Below are 25,819 nucleotides of genomic sequence, written 5' to 3'. Positions count from 1 at the left end.
ACCTGGATTCAGGGACAGTTTTGAATACGAATTCACTTTAGGAACAAAATGTCGTTAATACCACAATGCTCTCTTGCTGCTGTCTCCTTCTACCATGTGCCTGATAGAACATTCCGTGTAAACTCAGTTCCCTCTCAAACCCTCACCTATGCTCAGAGGTGGTCCATCCTTGTCTCTTGGTTTGTTTTATCTGAGCCTCTCTCCATGATGAACAATGTGAAAAAACTTCCACTGGAAGAAGACTTTCATAAGGAGTTTAATCTACCAGACACAAATTCAAGATGAGGAGATTACAGCCATAAAAGGGAGAAGACTTACACACACCAAACAATGGAAAATTATACAAAGATAGAAACTTTTCCCAGTTACTTTTGTATTTCCCTGCAGCTTCACAAAAATCTTTGAAAAACACCTGCTTTGTCTATCTACCAGGCAGGGAGCATTTCTGAAAGAAAAAAGCAAAATATTTACATCATCACAAGGTTATTTTGTGCAATCAAATGGTTCTGACACTGATCCTGCAGAGTCATCTTGTCCCACATCATCATAACCGAGATCTCCAGGAGGCAGGACTGGGGTTTCCTTCTCCATCCCAGAGACACCTCCACTCCTTAGCGAGTGCAGACTCCAACCTGAAAATACCAAAGAAGACACATGCAGTCAGGAGAACAGTTCTGTGGGTAACTGCAGCTGCAGACACAGGTGGAGTGCACTTTACAGAGGAGGCTCTCACACTTATCTCACAGTCCACTTTGTTATCTTACAGCCACACAAGGATTTGAACCTAAAAGCTGAGGGAACTTTCGGTATCTTGGTGGCTTGATAAGACACAGCAGGACCCTGATTTTCCTCTCTCCACGCCCAGAAGCCTCTGCTTTGAGGGAAGGAAGAGTGGGGAGAAGGAGTTTTTCACAGGAACTGGTTTGACCAAGGCTGATCCTGTGCTGTGTAGTCCAGATTTCAGCCACCCCGTTCTGTACAAATGCAGAGAAGTACAAACTCACCTGTCTGCGACTCCCTGTTCCTGCCACTCTCCTCACTGCCTTCTTCATCATTCTTCCTCCAAACAGGGGCATCATCATGGACAGACACTTCTCTGGCATCATCATACCCATCCCCTGGGGCATCTGCAGGCAGGGCAGGGGCATCTGGTGGGAAGATATGAATGAATTGTGAGAAAATTCTCATTAAGGAAAGAATCAAAGGGTAAGTAGCAGATACACCAGCTATACTGTCCATGGGGATCTCCCAGCATTTTAGCCCTCAGGGCGATGAGAGGAGCCTTCCTCAGCAAGCCTCAGACTGTGGGATTTCACACACCTATTTGGTTCATTTCTGTAGCTGGCCAATGGGATCTTCAAGCTCCGAAGTGAGCAGCTGGAGGGAGAGTTCTGGGAAGAACTGGCAGTGACCTAGTCCACAGGGACGGCTGCACAGGAGCTCTGTTACCAGCACCTCAAGTGCAAAGGACTTGGAGATGTCCAGAGTTTGTCCCTGATTTCCTCAACCTCCCACAGTTCTACATGATTTCAGTGTGTTCCCTCAGTCTCCATTGCACTGATGCTGCTGGTAGCAGAGCCAGCTAATAAGAGAGGGACTCTTGGGTGTAACATCTCTATGTCCCACCCACCCCATCACAGTGTGTGTGACATACGTGTATAAACCGTAATAGCCGTGTGCTGGGAAAGGCTGGCTGTGAGCCCTGCTGCACTGTGGAGGTTTCTGCTTCACTCTGACCTCCTTACAAACGTGAGTAGCTCCAGTGCAGATAGAAAATAAAGGCATGTGGGGGTTGGGGTGGGAGTGGGGGGAGCTTTCTGGTGTTTTAGACAAACCACTAGTGTCCCTACTTGAAACAGAATTAGTTTCTGGCAGTGTAATGGAGCTTCCCCAAGGCGGATTCTCTGCTCACCTGGGCCACTTGGAGTCTGAGGCGCGTCATCCGAGGCAGGCTCCTCCGCATTGTCGTAATCCAACTGGGACCCCTCAAGGGAAGCTCCGTCTGGAACAGCAAACACCACCCTCAGCCCAGGGCACCAGCAGTGCAGGTGGCCCTGAGAGCCAGAGCTGTTTCCCATTGCGTGTGGGAGGGGAAGTCACAGGTGCCCATGGTGAGAAGGGCACAAGTCAGAGAACTACAGTAAAACAGGAGTCTCACAAATATTCAGAGATCAGCTCTTCCCTGAAGAGCCCAACAGCAGCTGGTGTGTGTGTTGCAGTGGGAGCAGGGTCTGGGTTGGTGCTGCACTTACAGGCTGGAACATGGGCACTGCCAGGCCAGAGCCGGCCTGTGCCCATCCAGCTAAACCCTGAGGACAGTAAAGAACGAGTTTGAGCAAAGTACAGCCCATTGGCTAGTTACGGCCCTGCAAGTCACCAGATATTTTCCTGCGGCATCCAAACGCCACTCACAGCTGCTGGATGCAGGGCTCCTTTTTCCTATACGAGCACCACCACAGACGGAGGAAATTGTCCAATGGGAGCTGTGTGATTGTGCTTGGGGCAGGGACAGCTCACAAAGCCCCTCCCCCCACCAAAGTGTTCACAGCATCCTTAGAGAATATCATGGTCCCCACAGCCGGCAGATTCAAGGAGGGTGAGAGTGTGGGGCAGGCAGCGACCTGGCTATAGGACTTGATGGTGGGAAAGTATCTCAGTAAGCACCTCCCAGCTACTGCCTGTCTCTGACATCTCAGCCTTTCTTCCGTAATCTGCACCCCTGTCTCCCCCGTCCCACGTAACTCAAATCCTCTGTGCCCCCATTCCTGCACCTGTACCACTCCCAGACCTGCTCTCCAATCCCCTGTCCTAGGGCACAAGCCAACCCCCTGCACCTCTGCCCCAGGTCACAACCCCCTCCTTCAACCTACCTCCCTCCCAGAGCTCACATCCCACCCGCCCTCCAGTTCCCAGCTCTGAGTTCCCTTCTGAGCACAACCCTCCTTTCCAGACCTCCTACCCCACCTCCTCCTTTAATGCCATGGAAGGGTGCGGCCCTTGCCACTTACAAACTCATGCTGTGCCCCCGCTCCTTAAAAGTATCGCCTGGGTTCGAACTTTCCTGTCACATGGGGCAGGGGGAGTCTCCCCTCTCCAGAGGGATTAACAACCCCCTGCTGGGAGGTCACTGGCCTGGTCCTTTGTGAGCTCCTGGCTCATCTGCCCAGGGCTTCCTCCCCCGTCACAGGCTAACTCCAAAGGGGCCAGAATTGAGGGAGAGCAGCTGGGCTAGAAATATCTCCTGGCTGGAATTAGAGATGGGCCCAGGTCAGGACGTTCAGATCCAGCATTTTACCTCAGCCCATGAAAGCAACAGGGGCCAGCGGCTACCTGACATCCAGGGCTGGGGTCAGAATTGGCAACACTCTGCCCCACACACACTCCCAAAGCTCTGGTGGGGGTGATCAGGGAGCTGAGCTGAGCTGAGCCTGTTTGTGATTCTGACACGGGACAATCTTCTCTCTCGCTGCAGGATGTGCTTTTATCCCCACGGGGCTCTGAGGTCGGCGTCCAAAGAGACTGACCCCTCTCCTCCAGTCTCTCCCCTGGGCACAGGGCCAAATACAGCTAAACATGCCCCCTCCCCCGCAAAAAAAATATTTCCAGGCCATTGAAATCCAGATCTTTTCATGGCCTACCCACCCCTCAGGGAACATGGGCTGTAACCTCTAAAACCCCTGTGTTAACCCAGCCCTGCCTGGGGTAGGCGTGTGGGGTGGGAGGTGGCTCCATGTGCCAACACCCTCTGTGCGGGGAGGGAGCTGTGCTCAGACTCATCAGGGGAAACTTTGCCTGCATGAGGTTCTTGCCTACAGGCACCACCTCCACGGCTCCCATTGGTTGTGAACTGTGTCTGATGAGAGCTGTGAGGACAATGCCTCCCTCCCGTCTGGGTCCACATCCGGGGACCTGAGCCTGCACCAGCACCAAAACTCTCCCCCACACCCTGCTCCCTCACCCCAACCTCCTGCCTCAGGAATCCCAAACAGCTGGTGGGCGTGTCTGAGCCCCCTCGCACAGCCGACCTCCCTGCCACACTCCCCACCACAACCTCCTGCCAAAAGCCCCCTCCTGCATCCCAAATACCATCCCTGGTCCCACCCCAGAGCCTTCATCCCAGTCATAGCACCTCCCACACCTCAGCCCCTGCTCCAGCCTGGAGCCCCCTCCTGTTCTCTGAACCCCTGGTTTTTAGGTCCAACCCGCCCCCACCAGGCTAGGGAAAGCCCTGAGCCTCCTTCTGCCCCCTCACAAGCAGGTGATCACTATGTTTTAATCCTCAGGCTCTGACAGAAATCCCGTTCAATGTGATTTGCCCTGACTGTACCGTGGGGACCTTGGGAGGGGAAATGGCTCTGCCTGCAGCAAGTGCCAGAGAAATTCTCTTCTCTGCCCTGAGTCTGCCCCTGGCCCGTTACCTCGTTCTGATCCAGGAGTGTTCTCCCCCTCGCTGTCCCCAGTGTCGTACTGCAGCTTCCTCACCGAATCATCTGAATAGGAGACTGGGGAGACGAGACACAGAAATTCATCACAGTGACAGCAGCTGAACTGTGGGACTGGGAACACACCTGGGGCCCAGGGCAGGACTGGGGAGTCTGGGTCAGGGCAGGATTTCTGGTCTCACTCTCGTCCTCGTTCCAGACAAGACGCTGGATCACAGTGACTCTGACACACACTCGCCAAGAGAAATCTCCTTGCTTTGTGGTAAATGTGACTGTGGAGATGCTACGTCTGACTTGACACAGGGGACACTCCTCCCGCTTGAGGGTAAATACTTGCCCCCCTCATGCATCAGTTGCTTGGCTCTCTGTGGTGTTTCCAGAATAAGCCCAGAGAGGCCTGTAGGAGCATCTGTGAATCCTTCTAATTACCTTGGCAGTGGTGCTGGGGTAAGGCCTGAGCATGTTCCCAAAGCCCCACCACAGCACAGCCCTTGGGCAGGACGTTCCCAGGAGACCCTGAGACAAAACAGTACAAAGCACAACAGGGCCGGGACTCAAAGTCCTGAGACTCTCTGAGCTGATCTCACTGAGTTTGGGGGCAGTAGCTGCATCAGAAGGGGGGCAAATAACAGGCCCCACCACAGCTCCCCATAGCAATTTTCAAATGACAGTTTATCCTGGTCCAAGAGACAGTTGCCTTCCTGACCCCTCACTGGTCTCACTCCAGTGCTGCAGGACAGGCTTTTGGGAGAGCAACTGTCCCTCAGATTGAGGCTTGCAGAGCAGGGAGGGATGGAAGCCATCTCCCTCAGACTACCTCAGTAACTGCTGGTCTCAGCACGCATCCAGCTACCCCAGCTACTGCTTGGCAAAAAACAGAGGGTTTGGGCCTCTGACCACTGTGGTATATAAATGAATTTGGGGTTGAGTTAAAAATGACTTTAAAAAATGTTTTGGCAAATGTAAAATACACAAACCCCAAACACAAGTGACACGTGGGATGGAACCATTGGGTGGTATTTGGACATTCGTTAAATGATTTCTTTTTTTTTTTCAAACAAAATTAAGGAAATTTCCTCCTGGAAAAGTCTTGTTGCAAAGAAAAAGATGAAATGTTTTGTTTAGAAAACGTTGCAAAGAAATGACATTTGTGTGTGTGTCCTTCCAGCTGATGCCCTGAAATATTTCAAAAATTTCAATTCATTTCACACCATCGTTTGTAACAAGTTGTGAAGATTCGTGCCCAACTCCACTGACAAGCTGACAGGGCTGCAGCTGCAGGGATTTGACTCTTGGTCAGAGCCTCACATGGAAGGGGCATTAGAAAGCTGCTGCCTGGTAGAAATGATACACACAGACCTGGGTGACTGAATAGCTGCTGCTTCTCTCTCATCAGGTTATCATCGATCTCCTCGTACACGGCCTCAGAGAAGGGATCCAAGGGTCCTCTGGAGCCTGAAAACAAAGGGCAGGGATTGCGCAGGGTCAGACACACCACAGATGGGAAACACTGTGACTGTGAGCTCATCCAGCCCCTCCTCCTGAGCGCACTGAGAGCCTGAACCCCGCAGCACATTCCCACTGCTCTGTCCAGGCTGGATTTAAAGGAATCAGTGACAAGGGACAATGTCCCTTTCCACAGCACACTTTGATGGGGCGCAGTTGCAAGGGCTAGATTGGTGTCAGGCAGCTCCTCACATTTATCGTAACTGTTCCCTTTATAATCTCATCCCATTAATCCTGGTAATTCCCCTTTGGGGCTGCAGGAGATGACCAGTGGTGTTCTGTTACTTCCTTTGTTGGCCCTGTCTGGAAGTAGGTGAATTCTGGGTACTGCCTTGGCTCTGTCAATATGTTTCATCAATTCCCCAAATGAGTTTTTAAGAGACCTTGATAAAGATCCTGTAGGTGTTTGTGGACTGGAGCAGATCTGGTTGTATTTTAGGGACCAACTTCCTGAAGAAACTACAGAGCTTCACTGATCTTCCTGAAAACACCATCCTGGCCACAGTGTATGTAGAAGCTCTCTACTGCAACATCCCACATGAGGACAGACTGCAAGCTGTCAGCAATACCATCCTTGAAGATACCATGGCACACCTGGTGGCTGAGCCATGTGACTTTGTCTTCACCCACAACTATTTCCAACTTGGGGTCAATTTACACCACCACGTCAGCGGTAATCACATGCCTCAGCATACGCCAATCTCTGTATGGCTGATCTAGATTAATCCCTCAGCACCCATCCGCTATCACCCCTCCTTTACTCATGCTACATTGATGACATCTTCATCATATGGACCCAGAGGAAGGATAACCTTGAAGAATTCCACAGGGATTTCAACAATTTCCATCCCACTATCAACCTCAGCCGAGGCCAGTCCATAGAAAAAATCCATTTCCTGGATATTATCATACAAATCAATGGTGGTCACATCACCACCACCTTATAATGAAAACCTGCTGACCGCTATTCTTACATACATATATTTGGCTCCCACCCTGGACAGATCACATGATCCATTGTTTGCAGCCAAGTCCTAAAATACTCACTTTTCTACTTCACATGCTATGAATGAGACACATCCAGCCTGATTTAGTTTTGCTTCATCGACAAGTGGTCCTAGCATTAACGGGTAACTTCTTTTGGATTTGCTACTCTTTATACCCTGGGTTCTGTAAGTTCCACTCCAAACCATCTGACAGTGAGATGGACCCTCAAAAGCTCATGAACTAATTAATTTGTTAATCCCAATGGAGCCACAGGACCTTTTGTTGTTATTAAAGTTACAGCCCAACACACAGGTATCTCAGCCTTTTTCCCGTCATTCCCATTTATTCCCCTTTGTAGCAGCTTCAATCATTCTTTGTTCTTGCTGGTGTTTATATCTATCTGCAAAATGGTGATAACATTTTCATGCAGTGCAAGTGGGAAGGGACTATGAGAATGTCACGTCTGACCTTTTGTGTAACGTAGCCCATGGCACTTCTCCAGATACCCCTGGATATGAGCAAAAATGTACCATTAGACGAAAGCATTTCAGACCCTAAGGCAATAAGCTGATGTGTTCCACAAGCAAAGAGCAGGAGGGACTGAGGCCATGGTCCCTGCAGTGATAGGGAACCAACTAGCTGAGAGATGTCTCGATAGTCCTGGCAGGTGACCTGTGCTCCCTGTTTTGGAGGAAGATAAAGATCCCCTAAGGTACGTTTTTGCCAGTCTGAGCTCTGAGAAGTTTGTTCTGGACCTTAAATCTGCCAACTGGTTTGGCCCTGGGCGTATGGAAATGACACACCAGTCAGTCATCATAGAATGAGGTTTCTCTGTAAAACGTCAGAGAGCTGTTCCACCCCATCTGATGTCACAGTTCCATGTGCACCTAGTGTCTGAAGCCAGAACGTGGGCAAGGCAAAGCAGGTCTTTTTGGGAAGGCCAGAACTTCCCTTGCCTACATAACCCACCTCCCATGACCACCACACACACAGACAATGAAAGAATAAATCAGAGAGGAGTTAACAGGCATCCTGGGCCACCCACCCAGCCTGGTCCTGCCCCTCACTCTGACACTATGCAGCCTCCTGCTCTTGCAGAGGCATTTCACGCCATGACATCCATCGGCACCCACCTCTGCGCTGGGCTCTGGCACTTCGCACCTGCACCCCCAGCAGGATTAGGACCAGGCAGAGCAGGGCCCCCAGGATAATGCAGACCACCATGAGCACCGTGACTGGATGGAAACAAACATGTGACAGGGAGAGATGGGTCTGTGAGAGTCCAGGGCAGGTGACAGGGAGCTCCCCAGTCACTCATGGCACAGCCCAGGGTGGCAGCGTAATGGGCTGGGACATCTGTGTGCCTGGGTGGCAGCTCACAGGCTGCTGTTTAAATCGTGGGCCTGGCACTGTCAGCTGAAACCAGGAGCCAGGCCTCGTCCTGCTCAGCATGGCCTGCAGCTCCCACCAGGGTGTCATTGTCCCCTAGATGTGACAGGCCGTGGAAAGGAGCCTTCAGGCTGCAGCTCAGAGCTCCTCCTGTGGGACCCAGCCCAGGGAAATGTAGCCTTGATGGGAGGAGGGGGAGGTGTTACCTGGAGTATTCGGAGAATCTGTCTTCAGTGTCACACCTGTGAAGGGCAAAGGAGGAGAGTTAGAGCCTGGCATTGGGGACAGGGATGTGGTTGTTAACAGGGAAACATCTCTTCTGAGTTCCTGGGAGTCTCCCTCTGTCACCTGCACAAGCTCCTTCTTAGCAGCACAGGGGCTGTACGATAAGGATTTCGGACGCAAATCCCATGTGCTCTGGGCAGCGATGAGGACACTGGTAACAAGCCATCACACAGGAGCCTGTCATGGATGCAGGGGTTACATGGACTGATATCTGAGCTGCTCTGAGCTCAGAAAGCTCCCACCCACCACGTCTACGATGCTCCTGCACCCTGGGATTGGGAGGGCTTGGAGCATAACCAAAGGGGCTGGTATGGGGAGCTTCTTCCTGGACATGACAGGGTGGACGTAAATCATCTTCTGTCACTCACCTGAGCAATTCACAGCTGCATCCTCCTTATGGTAACAGTCGCTCTCACCCCAGGGCCTGGCAGGACAGTCCCACAGAGATGACTCCGTCCCTCTGCAATGCAGCCTCTCCACCCAGATGGGACCAGTCCCCTCACCGAGTGCAGCCTCGCCCAGAGCAGACACAGCAGCGCCACACCCCAGCTGTTTACACACAACGATAGCATCCGCCATGTCCCAGGAGTCATCACAAATGCTTCCCCAGGAACCACGGTACCAAACCTCCACTCTGCCCGAGCACCTGTCCTCTCCTCCTACGAGGCGCAGCTTCTCCTGGTCTGGAAATGCAGAAACCTCACATGTTAGTGGGACAGCTGGGAAAGCCCTCAGGGACCAAAGGGGAGACAGAAGACAAGGTACCTGTGCAACTTGTAGAGTTCGGGCATTCAGGAACTGGGGTCGGAGTTGGTTTTGCTTTTTTGCCTACAGAGAGAGAATGCTGAGGTGAATGGACTGAGTTGTGTGTGTGAGGCTGGTGAAGAATTTATCTGCAATTCAAATGCCTATTTTCAGCACTGTATAACCTGAAACGGGAACTCTAGGTCATTGAATACCCCGTTAGTTTGCGATTCATCTGTTCCTTGGACACAGCAGGAGACACACACAGATCTGTGGGGAACTCTAGACACGACCCACAGGGCACCGTCTGGGCCCATCTCGGTTTGTTCATCCCAAACTGCCCATTGCTGTTGTCTGCAGAGAGATTTTTCTTGCATCTCAGGCTCCCTTATCACACTGTGTAAACTCGTCTCTCTTCTAATTCATTTAGTAACTTCCAGGTTTGTTGTTAATCAGACATATTCTTGTGCAGAGATTTTAAATCTGTCTCTGCTGGGATATGACCAACAAGAAAAGTGCCATCCTAACCCTTCCCTTAATTAAACAGCTCACATGCATGTCTGTGCGCACACACACATACGCAGAGTTTCAGAATTACCAGTGCAAGTAATATGTGTCTCTTCTCTTCTGTCATCACAGGACTCTGCATTCCATGGCTCAGACGGGCACTGCCAGAGGGAGCTGTGCTGCTCACTGCATTGAACACGGTCCAGCCACGTTGGACCAGAACCTTCTCCATATGTAGAGTCTCCAGCAATGTACCCTCCATCCCCGCAGTGCAGCTGTTTGCAGACAATTACTGCGGTGACTGTAGACATCTGATTGGAGCAAACGCTGCCCCACGTCCCATTGTAGAAAACCTCCAGCCGCCCGGCACAGTCACTGTCGCTCACCAGCCGCAGATCTGTGAACTCTGGAAAGGAATGCGCAAAAAAGGGAATTAAACCATCTTATGCTGAAAAGACCTGAGGTGTGAAGGGTGAGGGCTGGAAAGTGCCATTTACCAGCCACTACACACTCATTTTGTTAGCTTAAGGCCTAAAGGATTGTGATATTCACAGGCCAGATGCCAGCTCTGGCCAAGGCTGAAGTCCTCAACTGAGAAGTGACAGTCTCCTGGCTGGCGACCAGAGCAGGACTGGTTACTGCTTTGTTGTTCTCCTCGAGCAGCACCTGCTGCAGGGCTCCTCCCATCATGCTGAAGGCTGGAAAGGGGAAACTAAAACAGGAGATGTGGAGAGATTTTCTCTCTTTGGCCGAGTGAACTGAACCAAAGTGAGGCCAGAGATCCCAAGGGGCTACCTGTGTCAGTTATGAAGGACACTGGAATTGGCAAATCACACAACTCTGTCGCTTTCAGGATTTAAATGGGAACTGATTTCTGTGTGTGTCTTTACTGGCTTTTTCCTGAAAATAACCCTTTCATTTTCTAGTTAATAAAGACTGTCTGTGGTGTAAGATCGAGGCCCTTTCGTAAGTGCTATTTTCTCTCCGTGAAGCTATTTATGCACCATAATCAAGTTGTCTCTTGATGTTCTCACTAAGCTGAACAGTTCCGGTATCTTAAATCTCTTACCACAGGGCTTTTCTTCAAGCTCCCGAATCACTTTTGTAACTTTTGTAACTTTTCTCTGCTCCCTCTCCCATTTCTGTGGCATCCCACCTGGGCACAGTATTCCAGTTCCTGTCTCACCAGTGCCACACACAACAGTAATGTTCAGTTCCCAGTCCTACTCGCCACACTCCTCTTTACATATCCCCGGTTCACATTAGCCCATTTCACCTCGATTTGCCAAACACAACAGTCTGGCACTAAAAGCTCATGTTATTTCCCCACTGGTACCCACAATCCTCTGCAGTCTGCTCTCTGTAACAGAGGCTCCTTCACATACCACAGCTGTGTCTACACAGCCCCTCCCTTTCAGAAGGGGCATGCAAATGAGCGAGATCAAAAACGTAAATGAGGAGCTGATTTAAATATCTCATGTCTCATTTGAATATTCCCACGTGATGCGGCTTTCCGAAGAGCCATTTCTGGAAACCAAAATATCCGTGTGGACGGGGCTCCTTTGAAAGGAAACCCCCTTCCGAAAGCACGCTTCTTTCTGATTTGTTTCCTTTTGAAGGAACCCCATCCATGTGGCTGCCTTGCCTTTTCGAAATGGCTCTTCTTGAAGCCATCTCACGAGAGAATATGCAAATGAGGTGTGTGATATTTAAATCAGCACCTCTTTTGCATGTCTGATCTCACTCATTTGCATGCTCCTGAAAGGGAGGGGCTGTGTAGACATCATGCAGCATTTAAACATTAGCGTAATCTAGCCATTTCATCACTGCCTCCGGGAGGCAGCTGAGGACTTTCTAATGGTGACCCAAGTAGATAGTTGCGCAAGAGAACGGGAGGCAGACACAGCCAGGCAGAATATCATTTTCAGTGATCTCCTCCCCTGTCCACTACAGGGTCTGCTAACCAGGCTCATGACAGAGCACTCACAGACCAGACCTGAGCAGAGAACTCCTGCATCCTCTTTGTGTCTGCAGTTGTGCTGGCCCCAGCCCCTGGAAGGACACTCCCAGAGCTCGGATTCGTTCCCAAAGCACTTCACATCATCCAGCCAGATCTGCCCAGATCCTCGTCCATAATGAGCAGAGACAGTGGCATTGATGGCGTGTCCACATCCCAGCTGTTTGCAAACCACATTGGAGTCTGACAGGTCCCAGGAATCATCACAGACTGTCCCCCAGGTTCCACTGTAGTAAATCTCCACTCTCCCGGCACAGCGACCCGCTCCATTCACCAGTCTGATCCGCCTGCTTCCTGCAGGGATAGAGCCCAGCTGTCAATGTGGACTGTCCTAGTAGCAGACAAAGTTTCTGAGCTTTGGAAATGACTCACCTGAGCAAACGACACCGACGTCCTCAGCAATTCCTGCCTGGGCTGTCTCAGACACTGAGTTGTTGCAGAGAGTCAGACGAGTCTCATTCCCGACACACTGGACCCTTCTCAGCCCCACAGGGCCTTTTCCCTGCTCAGACTTCAGGGGGTTATAAACTTTCTCAGCAACTCCGCACTGGAGCACCCTGCACAACACGCTGGCATCGTTCATGTCCCACTGCTTATCCGGCACTCGACTCCACACACCACCGAGGGAAATCTCCACTCTGCCGTCGCACCGGCTCTCTCCGTTCCGCAGCCTGAGCCACTCCGAGCGACCTGGGCTCCGGAGAGAGGGAAATACACCGAGTGACACTGTTGTACACTGGAGACCAGACAGAGTTCCGATTAAATTTTGAACTGTTTCTCACTAAGAAGATCTCCCCAGGGATCAGAGAGTGTCACAGTGTTAAAGGGAACAGCCTCTCTCAGAAGATACTTTCCTTTTGGGGCTAGACGTGGACGGTTCTGTAAGGATTGTAACACCGTGAGCATGGTGGAGCAACTTCCTAGCAGGCGCTGTACACGAGTGAGCAAGGCCACCCCTGCAGAGTGCTGTGTGTGCTGGTGGAAGGGCTGCTGAGGTTTGTAGTAACGTATCCAGGTTTAAATGCCTGGCAGCCAGTCGATGGTGCCTGCACAGGCACCAAGCAGGTGGCTTGGGAATGACTTCAGCAAGTTCGTCATGAGGGAGATTGGCCAATGAAGGAGCAGGACTCATGGCAGTCGAGAACAGTTTCCAGTTAGTAAATTCACTTAGTTCCCTCGGGTATTTGCTCCATGGGTGGCCAATGTCTCAGATCACCTGGGTCGCGCACAGGACCGCCGAGTGCTATATCCTGGCAATCGTGGTTCTGACTGGAGGAGTTCCCTGAAGTGTGGTGTCATCTCTGAGCCCAACGTGGGTTCCAGCGGGTGAATGCAGCTAGTATGGAGCGGGGAAGGGGACATTCTGTGTAGGGGGCTATTGTGACTCCCTTGGGACGTGTGCCTCAGTTTGTGTGTGTGTCAATGAGTCCCACACAAGGAGGAAATGTCGGAATTACTGACTGAGTTCTGATGCAGGTGGAGCCAGGAGAGACTGACATGGAAAAAGACAAGCATCAGGGTAGTGCCGGATACACCCAGCTGGCTGTGTCTGGTCCAGCAGGCACTGGTGTGACATCAGAGGGGTGCAGTGTGTGTGCATTGGTTCCAAACAGCTCTACGGTCATGGTACCAAAATATCATTTGGAGCCCAGGAGTGAAATCCTGGCCCCTCGGAAGGCAATGGTAAAACCTTCATTGACTTCAAGGGAGCCAGGAGCTGGGATATGCTCCATGTTGCAGGTGGAGTGTGATGGTAGAGAGCAGCTTTGTGGCTTCCCAACATGGCTCGTGGGTAAAACTGGCTACCACGGCCCCTCAGGGAGGGCAGGAGACCTCATGGCTGATGGACAGGGCCAGGAGCTGTTCCTGATAAGGAATTTGCTTTGCAACAATTGTCGGGAGAAATCAGCCCCCCCCCATGTGCTGTGAAATTCCCCCCTAGAACCCAGGTCCTAGCTGGGTAGTTTGGAGGAGAATCAGGGAATTCAGTTTTGGAAGCAGGTCGCAGTGTCAGAGAGAAGCATGAGAGGTGCGAGGTGAGTAGCTTGCAGGGACAAACCTCTCAGCTCTGAAGGGGAGAATACACCTCTGCTGAGAGTGCTGGGCAGGGCCCTGTAGGCTTAGTCATGGCGTGTAATGGCCCCAGTGACAGCGGATGTGTGGGAGAGAGCTCTGGATGCAACGTGTACTCTGTTAGGCAAGGTACAAATCCAGGGCTTCTGCAGTTGGCGTCAGTGTAAGGAACCCCCAGTACTAGCCAACCAAGCAGCTTTATGGTGTCTCTGTCCATGGAGAGGAATATGGGGCAAAGGTGGCTCTGCCTCACTCACTTCAGAAACTGGAAAGTCACAAGAGACCAGCAGGGAAGAAGAAAGCACCAGGACGATATTGTTGGGAGAGGTGACCATCCTCCAGTCATTAGCACTAGAGTCCAACCCTGCCTCGGCTGCAGAATTCTTTGGTGATCACCGTATATCGTATCTATATATGGTGTCTTAAACTAGACTTTATGGGGTGTGATTTGCAGAGGCACTGAATGCTCCCAGCTCTCGCTAGGGTGAAGACAAGATGTGAATGTTTAGAGAATTTGTAGTCACCCTGAGTGATGGGGGGATTGCTGCAGGCCTGCCTTTGCTCATGAATCACTGGAGATCCTGGGCCTAGCGGTCTGTGGGGAACTTAGGTATGTCACTTTACTTTTCTCTCTCTCTTTCACTATGTGTAAAGTGGATCTAATAATAATTGTTACCCATCTACTTTCCTGGAGTTTTGAGGGGGGGTTACTCATGTCAGGACAGTCCCTTGAACAAATAAAATAAATGAGGAATGTTGAGCCCTCTGAAAAATCAGGCCCTGAGGGTTTCAGGCAGGTGCCAGATCACCCCAAAGGAGTTACAAGTTTGGAACTTTGGTTTTAATGCGTCTGCGTAAAATTTTCAAAAAGAGTTAAATGATGGAGGAGCCTAAGTTCCATTTTCACAAATGACTCAGGCTGCAGGAGGGCTCCTCATCTCTTATGTTATTGGAGAAAACGGGACTCAAGTCCCTAAGTCACTTGGGCACTTTAGAAACATTATTCTTGGGTTTCTAAGTGTCTAAGGTGATTTTGAAATGGGCATAATCACTATCTGCTGTCACCTGGGGTGTTATGAGGACAAAATCATTACTGTTGGTGGTGCAGCCCAGTACTATGGTAATGAGCACCATAGAAAAGCCCATAAGCAAATTAATAATTCTGTATGCAGTGCAGTGTCTGTATGGTACCTAGAGTAATTAAAGCCCTGGGTCACATGTGGAATGATCAGCATGAAAAGAAATATTCAGCAGCTCCTTCATCCCCTGAGCACCATCCTCCCAGAGCAGTGAAGGAGCCAGGAGCTGGTAGCATGGGGGAGAATATTAGGATGTGTACATGCTCTGGCAGTGTATGTGCACAAGTGAAGAAGGAAGATGAATTAACGTTGCATGAGCAACCTTAACTCCAGAGTTTCTTAATTCTTGGGCATGTGGCTGTGACTAAGTAAACTAAATAACACTGTTTAATGTTTTAACATAAGGTAAATATTAGAGCAGATTAACAACCCAAAACCCTGTGAAGTATTTTATATGCAATAATTCACTTTTTAAATACACATGAGATACCGGCATGTAAAACTGAATGAGAGATTTTTGTTTACGTTCTAACTAATCTGTTGACTCATTTGAAATTCTAGAAAAATGAAATAAAGTCATTTTCCGTTGCAGTTTTGAGTTTTACAGGCTCTCTCTCCTTCTTCCCCATTTATATTTTTTGCATCTTTTTTATTCTTAAACCTTTTGAAAAAGAAGAGTAAGAAAACAGGGAAACGGTATTTTTTCCAACTAGAAAGATGATATAAAAGTTTTTAAAAAGCAAAGGGAAATGAATTGTTACTTTCTCTGTTCTGTGTTATCTAAAATACCCTCAGGAATTCACCTGAGAAAAGGGAAACATGATTTTCCGCGGTTTATAATTCAGCCCAGACTGGAAGGAATTTCAGTGCCACCACTCACTCCTTCCCAGACTGTAAAGGCTGCTGCAATCAGTGAAGGCACAAGAGGTTCTCACTAAGATACCAAGAATGTGTTATAAGAGAGAGTGTTACGCAACCTCCATGTTGGGAATCACTTTTAGCCCAGCCTCTCACAAATTGCCATTGGAGGTGGAGGGCGACAGTGAATTGGTCACACTTATGAAACAAGAAGGACCAAGTGCTGCCCATGTTCTGCTGTCCTGCGTAAGGACAGGGGTTCCTGATATCCTTTGTCAACTTTCTTCCCTCTCCGCTCCTACGACAGACACTTTATTCCCCTCCTCACCCCCGGAGCTCTGCTCTCCACTGGTTCCAGTTTAAATTCATCTTTCCTGAAGATGGGTGACCAGAGCGGTAGAAGGATTTCAGATGAGCTCTTAGCAGTGCCTTGTGCGATGGCATTAGCACTTCACCTTTACTGGAATTGCCTTGCCTGACACCATCCCCCAGCACATTTGTTTTATTTTTTTCCAAAGCTGCATCGCATTTGCGGCTCCGAGTCATCCTGTTTCTAACCCCCCATCCTGATCTCTCCTCTGTCACTTCCAGATGAGGACCCCAACTTTGTTGCAGAAAGTGTTATTAACCTCCAAGAGCATCACTTTCCACTCAGTGCTTTTTTACCCCCGTCCTCACAGGCAAGGTCAGCTCCCAGACTGCTGCACTGGGGAGTACATTGGGGGGTGGGTTGCCCTCCATGGAGAAAGAACAGTTAAGAACTATTTAGAAAAGCTGGACACACACATCCATGGGCCAGATCAAATGCATAGGAGGGTGCTGAGGGAGGTGACTGATATGATTCCGGACCCATTGTTTTATATCTTTGAAAACATTTGGTGACTGGGGAAGATCCCAGACAATTGGAAAAAGGAAAATGTGGTGCCCATCGTTAAAAAAGGGAAGAAGGAGAATCAGGGAACCTGAGACCAATCAGCCCTATCTCAGTTCCCAGAAAAATCATGGAGAGGATCCTCAAAGAATCCATGTTAAAACACTTGGGAGAGAGGAAAATGATCAGGAACAGTCAGCATTGATTCACCAGGGACAAGCCATGCCTGACCAACCTGATTCCTTCAACAGTGATATAACTGGCTCTATAGATAGGGAGGAGGCGGTGGATGTGATATACCTTGCCTTTAGAAGAGTGAATGGGGGGTTGATAGAAGCCTTCAGCTTCCTGAAGCGGGGCTCTAAAGAAGACGGAGTGAAGCTGTTCTGAGTGGTGACAGATGAGAGAAGGAGAAGCAGTGATCTCAAGTTGCAGTGGGGGAGATCTAGGTTGGATATTACAAAAAAAACCTACTTCATTCGACTTCATATGTTCTGGAATGGGTTACCTAGGGAGGTGGTGGGATTTCCATTCCTAGAGGATTTTAAGTCCCAGCTTGACAAAGCCCTGACTGGGATGATTTAGTTAGGATTGGTCCTGCTTTTAGCAGGGAGGTTGTCTTGATGACCTCCTAAGGTCTCTTCCAACTCTACAAATCTCTGTTTTCACAGGTCAATCCAAACTTTCCCTTGTCACAGATATTCTTTTCTGAAAATGCTCTTTACTTTACTTTGATTTTAACACATTGTCCGTTATTGCACATGCAATACACTAATTATTACACATGATTTAGAATCGAGCTCCCTCTCCCTGTGTTGTGCCCCAGGGTTCCCTGCTCTGGGGACTGTGCCACACACTTAGGGGCAGGTGTCATGAATCCAGAATTTCTCCTGCACTTACCTAAGCAAACCACACTGGCATCATTGTCGTGTGAGCACTGAGAGGGCCCCAGGGCAGTGACAGAGCATTGCCAGAGATGAGGCTCATTTCCATTGCAATGAAACGTGTCCTTCCAAACAGAGCCTGTTCCCTTCCCAAAATACCCTCCTCCTGGGGCTGATACAGCAAATCCGCAGTCGAGCTGATGACAGAGAACGTTGGCATCTGCTAGATCCCAGCCTGAGTCACACAGGGTTCCCCAGTCACCAAGGACCTGGAGCTCCACCCTCCCTGAGCACTCTGTGCTGCCATTCACCAGCCGGACGCCTTTGAACCCTGGGGAGAGAGAAGAAGAGACGGAACCTTGGAGCTATTTTATAGCAAATATTTTAAGAAAGGAAAGTTAGAGCCATTTGATACTTTTCTCATTAAATTGGCGTCTTTGAGGTTTTGATCCAGCCCAACCCACCCTGCTCCCTACACAGGGATATCAGTACATTGCTTCACCTTAAACTTGTTAGCTGCGTCTACACGTGCACGCTACTTCGAAGTAGCGGCACCAACTTCGAAATAGTGCCCGTCACGTCTACACGCGTCGGGCGCTATTTTGAAGTTAACTTCGACGTTAGGCGGCGAGACGTCGAAGCCGCTAACCTCATGAGGAGATAGGAATAGCGCCCTACTTCGACGTTCAACGTCGAAGTAGGGACAGTGTAGACGATGCGCGTCCCACAACGTCGAAATTGCCGGGTCCTCCATGGCAGCCATCAGCTGGGGGGTTGAGAGACGCTCTCTCCAGCCCCTCAGCTCACTGGTGGCCGCGTGGAGCGGCCCCTTAAAGGTCCCCTCCCCCGCCCTGACTGCAGGAGGCTGAGGAAACGTGCAGGCTGCAGCCTGCACACGCGGGCAGCCTACAGAGCCCTCACCCCCTGACCGCCGCGATGGCTGCCCAGCAGCGCCCCCAGCGCTCCCAGGGGACGCCCCCCAAGGGGAGGCAGAGCAGCCAGGGCAGCCAGAGGGCCACGCAGTCTGGGAAGCGGCAGCGGGGCCCCTCTTGGACGGAGGCCGAGATTCGGGACCTGCTGGGGCTCTGGAGCGAGGAGGAGGTGTTCCAGGTAATGGGGAGCAAGAGGCGGAACGCAGATGCGTTCGCTCGGCTGGCCGACGGCCTGGCTGCCCGGGGTCACCCTGCCCGCACTCCTGACCACGTCCGCAGTAAGGTCAAGGAGCTGCGGCAGGGTTACGCCCGGGCCCGGGATGCGGCCAGCCGATCTGGGGCCGCCCCCATCACTTACCCCTTTTACAGGGAGCTCAGGGACATCCTGGGCTCCCAGCACACCTCCTCCCCTCCGGCCACCCTTGACACCTCGGCTGACGAGCCCGAGCAGGCCCTGCAGACGGACTCTGCCCCGGAGGCAAGCCCCGCACCCCGGGGGCCCCCCCCGGAGGCCATCCCCGGGACATCGCGGCAGTAGGAGGAGGAGGAGGAGGAGGGGGGCTCCTCCTCCACAGAATCCAGCCTTCAGATCCTCCTCCTGCCATCCCAGAGCAGCAGCAGGGCCTCCGACCCCCGGGGATCTCCGGACCCTGGGAGCGGACCCACAGGTAGGTACCCCTCTCTGGTGGACACCCCGGGGCTGGAGGGGCGGGGGGAACAGAGATGTGTCCAGGGCCCCCCACACGCTCACATGGCCATGGCCCCAAGGACACCAGGGCCATGGCCCTCACAGCACTGCAGCCATCAGCCCCTGCCCCCCGCCACCCTGCATGACAGTGCCATGCCCCATCCCCGGGCCAGGGGGGAGCGGAACCTCGAGGGGCCCCCGGGAGGAGGGGGTGGGAAACCCCGCAGCAGCAGCATGTGATGGAGTGGGGGTAGTGCCAAAGGGAGACTCAGCCTACATATGAGCCACCAGAGCCGAGGAGCTCCCAGGGCCAAAGGAGGATCCTGGCGCTACAGCTGGCAGGTGACACCTCTGCCCTGAGCAAACAGGAGGGAGGAGCCGAGCTGGCTTGGAATTGGGGGGCGAGGGCGCGGGCCACAGGTAGAGGCTAGGGGAAGGGTGAGCTGCTAGGCAGCCAGCCAGAGAAGGGGGAAAGCTGCATCCTAGAGGGGCCCCCCTTGGGGTCTTCTCCCCACGATGGGTTGGAAGGACTGTCTCTTCCGACAGCTGGTGCTGACACTCCTGCCAGAAACTGGGCATCTGTGGCCTAAGAAAGCTCTCCTGCTGTCAGACCCTTCGGGGTGAAGTGAGAGTCGCTCCCACCAGGGGACGGGGTGCAGGGCAGGGGGACCCCTGAACCCCATCCATCACAGCAGCATCTCCCGGGGACGGGGATGGGGAACCTGCAGCACAGGGTGGCGGGGACAAAGGCCACGGCTCGGGGCCCACACTAACGCCTGTCTCCATTCTTCTTTCCCCCCTCCTCTCCTGTGTCCTGCACCTGCACCTGCACCATCCGAAGGACCAGAAGAGAGCGCCGGCGAGGCCTCCGTTGTCCCGGAGAGCCCTCCGGGACCCTCGCTCCAGGGCAGCCCCTCGGCCGAGGAACGACCGGCCCCGCGGAGGGCCAGACGGCGGACCCCGCGCCTGCTACCGGCGGCGGCCACGGACCCCCAGCTGCTGGCCATCCTCCGCCGGCAGCTGGAGGTGTCGGAGCAGCACCTCCGGCTGCAGGAGCAGGCGCTGGCCTGGCGCAGGGAGGCATGGGGGGCCTATATGGAGACCATCAACCGGCTGGTTGACTCCCTGGCCCCCCATGCTGCGCCGGCCGAGCCACCGCCCGCCATGCCCGCTCCTGCAGCCCCACCACCAGCTGCTCCAGCCGTCGCCGGGCCGTCCGCCGTCGCCCCACCACCTCCCCACGAGGGCCACCGCGCCGAGGGACCCCTGGAGCCACCCGAGACTCGCCGGCGCCGCTACCTTCCGGTGGAGCAGACTCCCACCCAGCTGCGGACCAGACTGCAGGCCCGGTGAAGCTCCCGGCCGGGCATGCCCACTGTTGGGCTGTAGGGGTGAGGGGCCCGGGACGTGCCCCCCCCCCTTGTTGTACATAGTTTTTTGTGGACTGCTTTATGTTGTTGCCCCTGTTTGCCCCGTCCCCCCCCGTAAATAGTTCTCCCCGTTCTCCTCCCTGCTTTTCTTTTTTGTTGATGGCGCACAGTTCTTTGATTTGTTGTTGTATATTGTTTTATTTGTGCACATCTTGCTTTTGTTGAACGTTTGTCCCTCCTTTTTGGTTTCCCTTTCACATATATATTTATTTAAAAAAAAAAAAAAATTCGTTAAGACAAAAAAAACATTTACGTTCACCCACAAGTTCGTGCTGTCATTTCTCCTGGACAAGTGGCGGGGGGCGGGGGGTGCTCCATGGTGTGGGCGTTGGGGCAGGAGTGTGGGGGAGGAAGGGGTGGGCAGTAGGGGGCCTGGGCAGAGTTCACCCCGCGGCCTGTTGCTCGAAGTGGGCCCGCAGGGCCTCCCGGACCCGGGTCCCCTCTGGGTCCACCTGCCGACTGGGGGCAGCAGGTGGCTGCACGTGTGCCCTGCCGGCCTCGGCGGCCCGGCCCTGAAGAAAGCTCTCCCCCTTGCTCTCCACGAGGTTGTGCAGGGTGCAGCAGGCACCCACAATCTGGGGGATGTTGTTGGGGATGGCATCCAGGCGGGTCAGGAGACATCGCCAGCGTCCCTTGAGGCGGCCAAATGCGCGCTCCACCACCTAGCGCGCATGGTTCAGGCGCTCGTTGAAGCGCTCCTGGCTGGCGGAAAGGTGGCCCGTGTAGGGGCGCATGAGCCACGGCCGGAGGGGGTAGGCTGCATCCGCGATGATGCAGAAGGGCATGGTGGTGTCCCCCAGAGGGATCTCCCGCTGGGGGATGTAGGTCCCCGGCTCCAGCCGGCGGCACAGGCCCGAGTTCCGGAAAACTCGGGCGTCGTGGGTGCTGCCAGGCCAGCCCACGTAAATGTCCTGGAACCGTGCCCGGCTGTCCACCAAGGCCTGCAGGACGACTGAATGGTAGCCCTTCCGATTGAGGTATCGGCCTCCACTGTGGTGCGGGGGGCGGATGGGGATGTGAGTCCCATCCAGAGCCCCGAAGCAGTTGGGGAAGCCCAGGGTGGCAAAGGCGGCGACAGTGGCATGTGGGTCCCCCAGCCTCACGAGCCTGTGCAGGAGCATGGCGTTGATGGCACGCACGACCTGCAGAGAAAGCACATGGGACAGCCCCAATGAGGGGTGAGCAGGGTGTGCGTGGCCCTGCCCTGCCCTCGCCTGCCCTGGCCCCCCTGCCCTGCCCTGCCCTGCCCTGCCCTGCCCTACCCTGGCCTGCCCTGCCCTGCCCTGCCCTGCTCTGGCCCCCCTGCCCTGCCCTGCCCTACCCTGCCCTGCCCTGCTCTGCCCTGCCCTGCCCTGGCCCCCCTGCCCTGCCCTGGCCTCCCCCTGTGGGTTCTCTTACCTCCATGAAGACAGCCCCGACGGTGGCCTTTCTGACACCAAACTGCTGGCCCACGGATCGGTAGCTGTCCGGAGTGGCCAGCTTCCAGACAGCGATGCCGACCCGTTTCTCCACAGGGAGGACACGCCGCATGGCAGTGTCCTGGTGCCTGAGTGCGGGGGTGAGCCACTGGCACAGCTCCAGGAATGTCTGTCGGGTCATCCTGAAGTTCCTGAGGCAGCGGTCGTCGTCCCACTCCCCAAGCACCAGCCGCTCCCACCAGTCGGTGCTGGTGGGGTAGCTCCACAGCCGCCGGCGTGTGAGGTGGGGGGGGGCGGGGTGCTGCAGGGGTAGGGGCTGAGCCCCGCTGCCCTGGGGGCATCTCCTTCCCTGGGGCAAGAAGGTGCTCAGCTGCCCCCAACATGGCATGAGCCAGGGCAAGCCCTGCTCCTGCCGGGAGGGCTGGGTGGACCTCTACCTGCTGCTGCTGCTGCTGCTGGGGGTCCATGACTGCGGCGCTCGGGGTCTGTGTGCCTATATGGCTCCTCAGACCGTGTGCTGTGCAGGCTGAGTGTATGTGGGAGGGGCCCTTTAAGGGAGTGGCTAGCTGTTGCCCCGGAAGCGCTAGTCCGCCCGTTGACCCTGTGTGCAGCTGTGCCTGGCATCCCTATTTCGATGTGTGCTACTTTGACGTGTAGACGTTCCCTCGCTGCGCCTATTTCGATGTTGGGCTGAGCAACGTCGAAGTTGAACATCGACGTTGACGGCCCTGGAGGACGTGTAGACGTTATTCATCGAAATAGTCTATTTCGATGTCGCAACGTCGAAATAAGCTATTTCGATGTTGGCTGCACGTGTAGACGTAGCCGTAAACAGATAATTGGGATTTTAAAGACAGGGTGCTGAATTCTTACGTGAGCATATGGCACCAGCATCATTTGCATGTGAGCACGTCTGATTCTCGGGTGGGATCCTGGGACAGGAAAACAGGAGAGACTCATTTCCCACACACTGGAATCTTTCAGTCCAGATCTGCCCTTGTCCTTCCCCAAAGTGAGCGCCTCCTGGGACAGATGCAGCAACTCCACACTGTAGTTGATTACAGATCACGTTTGCAACATGGAGATCAAAGTGTGCATCACAGACTGTGGCCCACGTGTTTCCATGTACTACCTCCACACGTCCTGAGCAGGCACCTTTCCCTCCGACCAGCCGAGGCTTAATGTGTCCTAAAAAGTCAACAGAGGCTGAAAGTTATCCAGGGGGCGTTGGGAGCTGGGATGCCTGAGTCGCATAAAACTTTGCCCGAAAGCTCATTTTGGTTTTGTGGTCAAGGGAAGGCAGCAATACAATTAAAATGACATTATATAAGAATGGGAATAAAGGACATTAGAGGAAATCAATATACGTGAGGAGTTCTAAAATAAAGAAAACTCGTAAGAGGCGCTAAAGGCATCAGTATAAAACCCATGGCCGACAAAGCTATGAGCAACGAGATTTTAAGTATGTAAAGTGCAAAGAAACAGATCCCAACCCCCAACAATTGCATAGCTACATTAGAAATGGAGATGGTAAAATTGTGAATAAGAATACACAGAAGGAAGAAATGAATGATGAATACTTTGAATTTGGGGGGAGAACACGTTATCTATTCTTATGTTTGTTAGAATACAGACTTACACAGCTAACTCTCTGTTACTGATTATATGTTTGTTTCATTTATTGTGCAAAGTCACCAATGATGGGAATTACACAGCCTCCCTACATAACAATACTATAATATTGTAATATTTAATTAGCCCTAGTGTTAGGCAGCTTTCCCTAACATTGAATCTGAATCTCCCTCGGTGAAATCATAGAATCATAGAATCCTTGGCCTGGAAGGGACCTCAGGAGGTCATTGAGTCCAGCCCCAGCCTAAAGTGGGATCAACCCCAACTAAATCATCTCAGCCAGGACTTTCTCAAGCTGGGACTTAAACACCTCGAGGGATGGAGATTCCACAACCTCAGTGTAAGTTAGTTATGTCCAGTTCTACCCTGCAAAACAACTGACAAACAATCTTTCACATCTTTGAAGACTGTTATCAGGTCCCCTCAGTCTTTTTCTTCTCTCGACTAAAAATGTCCAATTTGTTCGATATTTCCTCATGGATAACGTTTCCAGCAACTTTTACTCCGTTTGTTGCTCTCCTCTGGAAACTCTCCAATTTGTCCTCGTCTTTCTTAAACAGTGATGCGAAAAACTGAACCCAGCACTCCAGCTGAGGCCTCAGCAGCGCAAAGCAGAGTACGACAATTTCCTCTTCATTGTCTCATATGACAGTCTTGTTAGTAAAACCCAGAGTGACAATTCCCTTTTTCACAACAGCAGCACGGCTTTTCAGACTGTGATTCATTGTAACCCCACCATTTTCTGCACTACTGCTGCGGAGTCAGGTTTTTTTAATTTATAGTTGATGTTTCTCTCCTGTCTTGTGCTTTGCACTTGTCTTCATTTATCAAGATTATTTTGAACTTTAATCCTGCCTTCCAGAGAGTTTGTGAACCCCCCTCACCTCAACGTAATCCACAAGCTGTGCGAGCACATTCTCCAATCAATATCCAAGTCCTTTAGGAAAATATCCAATTGTAGCAGAATCAGGACAGTTTTGTTTTTTGTTCCTTTTTTATTCACAGGATCAGAGCAATTGCCAAGAGCACGGATAAAGCACCTGACAGCCTGCAGGCCGAGGTCTTACCTAAAGCTCAGCATTTCCCTCAATATTTCCGCTGACTCACCTTCTCCCATGCACCCTGCTTCTGGAGACAGACTTTTAGTCTCCTTCCCTGCAGACCCTGCCTCACCCTCTCTTCTACTTCTTCTTCAGTCACTCACTCAGACAGTGGAACAGTGGCTGAAGCACAAAGGGCATATGAGTACCAGGTAATACCATGCAATGCCAGCCAGAAACGCGCATGAGACTGTCCGTTTTCAATATCAGGGGACACTGGAAACAAGCAGTCCGTGTCTGTATTAGTGAGTGCTTTGAAAATATCCAGTGGAGTGTCTACACAGAAAAGTTTTCTTTCAAAATTCAATGGCTCCTTTGGAAAGAGTTCCTCCACTCCTGGTTCAGGAAGAGCGCCATCTTTCAAAAGCTTCTTTCATAAGAGATCATGTGTAGGCGCTTCACAGGCTCTGATCTTTTGATCCCTGGCCCATTCGTTCCAAAGAGCGGGGCCTGTGAGGTCGCTCACTTTCGAAAGAGCAGATCACTGTTCTGATCAGTTTCTGTGTGTGTGGACGCGCTCTTTGAAAAAAGTTCTTTCAGAAGTGATCTTCCGGAAGGACATCTTTGGAAAGAACTCCGGAATGGAGATGTAGCCGACGTGGGCAGCGTTACCTCCTGGGCATGTACACACACTTCTTTCTTTATTTGTTTAGTCGGGCTAAACTGCACGATTAAAAAAACTGAATCACCATTAATCGCACTATTGATCAAGGGGCTGCAGAGTTCCCCACCCTGATTTGAGTCTGTGTGGTGGCCATCTCAGCTGCGTGGCTGCTCATGGCTGGTGTCCCTGCAGCTCTAGGGATGCACCCAGCTGGTGTTCCCATTACTGCTGGCAGGACTCCTAGACACAGGGCTTCTGGGACTTCCCCACCTCCGAACCCGGTTCCAAGGGATGGGGCTGCTGGTGGGGCTCAGCACCCTATACAACTCCCACCCAAGGGCTGCTTGTGTCCCCCACATCCTGGCCAGGGTTT

The 25,819-nt window shown here is 52.3% G+C and overlaps 1 protein-coding gene across 1 annotated transcript; it reads right to left on the bottom strand.

Moving 5' to 3' along the window:
• Positions 1–483: 483 nt before the first annotated feature.
• Positions 484–24,859, bottom strand: LOC142013669 (scavenger receptor cysteine-rich type 1 protein M130-like). The gene is made up of 15 exons (XM_074995417.1): positions 24,850–24,859; positions 22,984–23,298; positions 17,659–17,973; positions 12,250–12,567; positions 11,857–11,985; positions 9,952–10,266; positions 9,375–9,437; positions 8,978–9,292; positions 8,531–8,566; positions 8,069–8,170; positions 5,802–5,897; positions 4,419–4,502; positions 1,913–2,002; positions 1,005–1,148; positions 484–632 (listed from the first exon to the last, which is right to left on the bottom strand). The coding sequence occupies exons 1-15, from the start codon at positions 24,857–24,859 to the stop codon at positions 484–486; spliced, it is 2,481 nt and encodes an 826-aa protein (XP_074851518.1).
• Positions 24,860–25,819: the final 960 nt, after the last annotated feature.

The sequence above is a fragment of the Carettochelys insculpta genome, chromosome 1 (genome assembly GCF_033958435.1).
Source record: "Carettochelys insculpta isolate YL-2023 chromosome 1, ASM3395843v1, whole genome shotgun sequence".
Taxonomy (NCBI): Eukaryota; Metazoa; Chordata; order Testudines; family Carettochelyidae; genus Carettochelys; species Carettochelys insculpta.
This window is presented reverse-complemented; position numbering and strand designations above follow the sequence as displayed.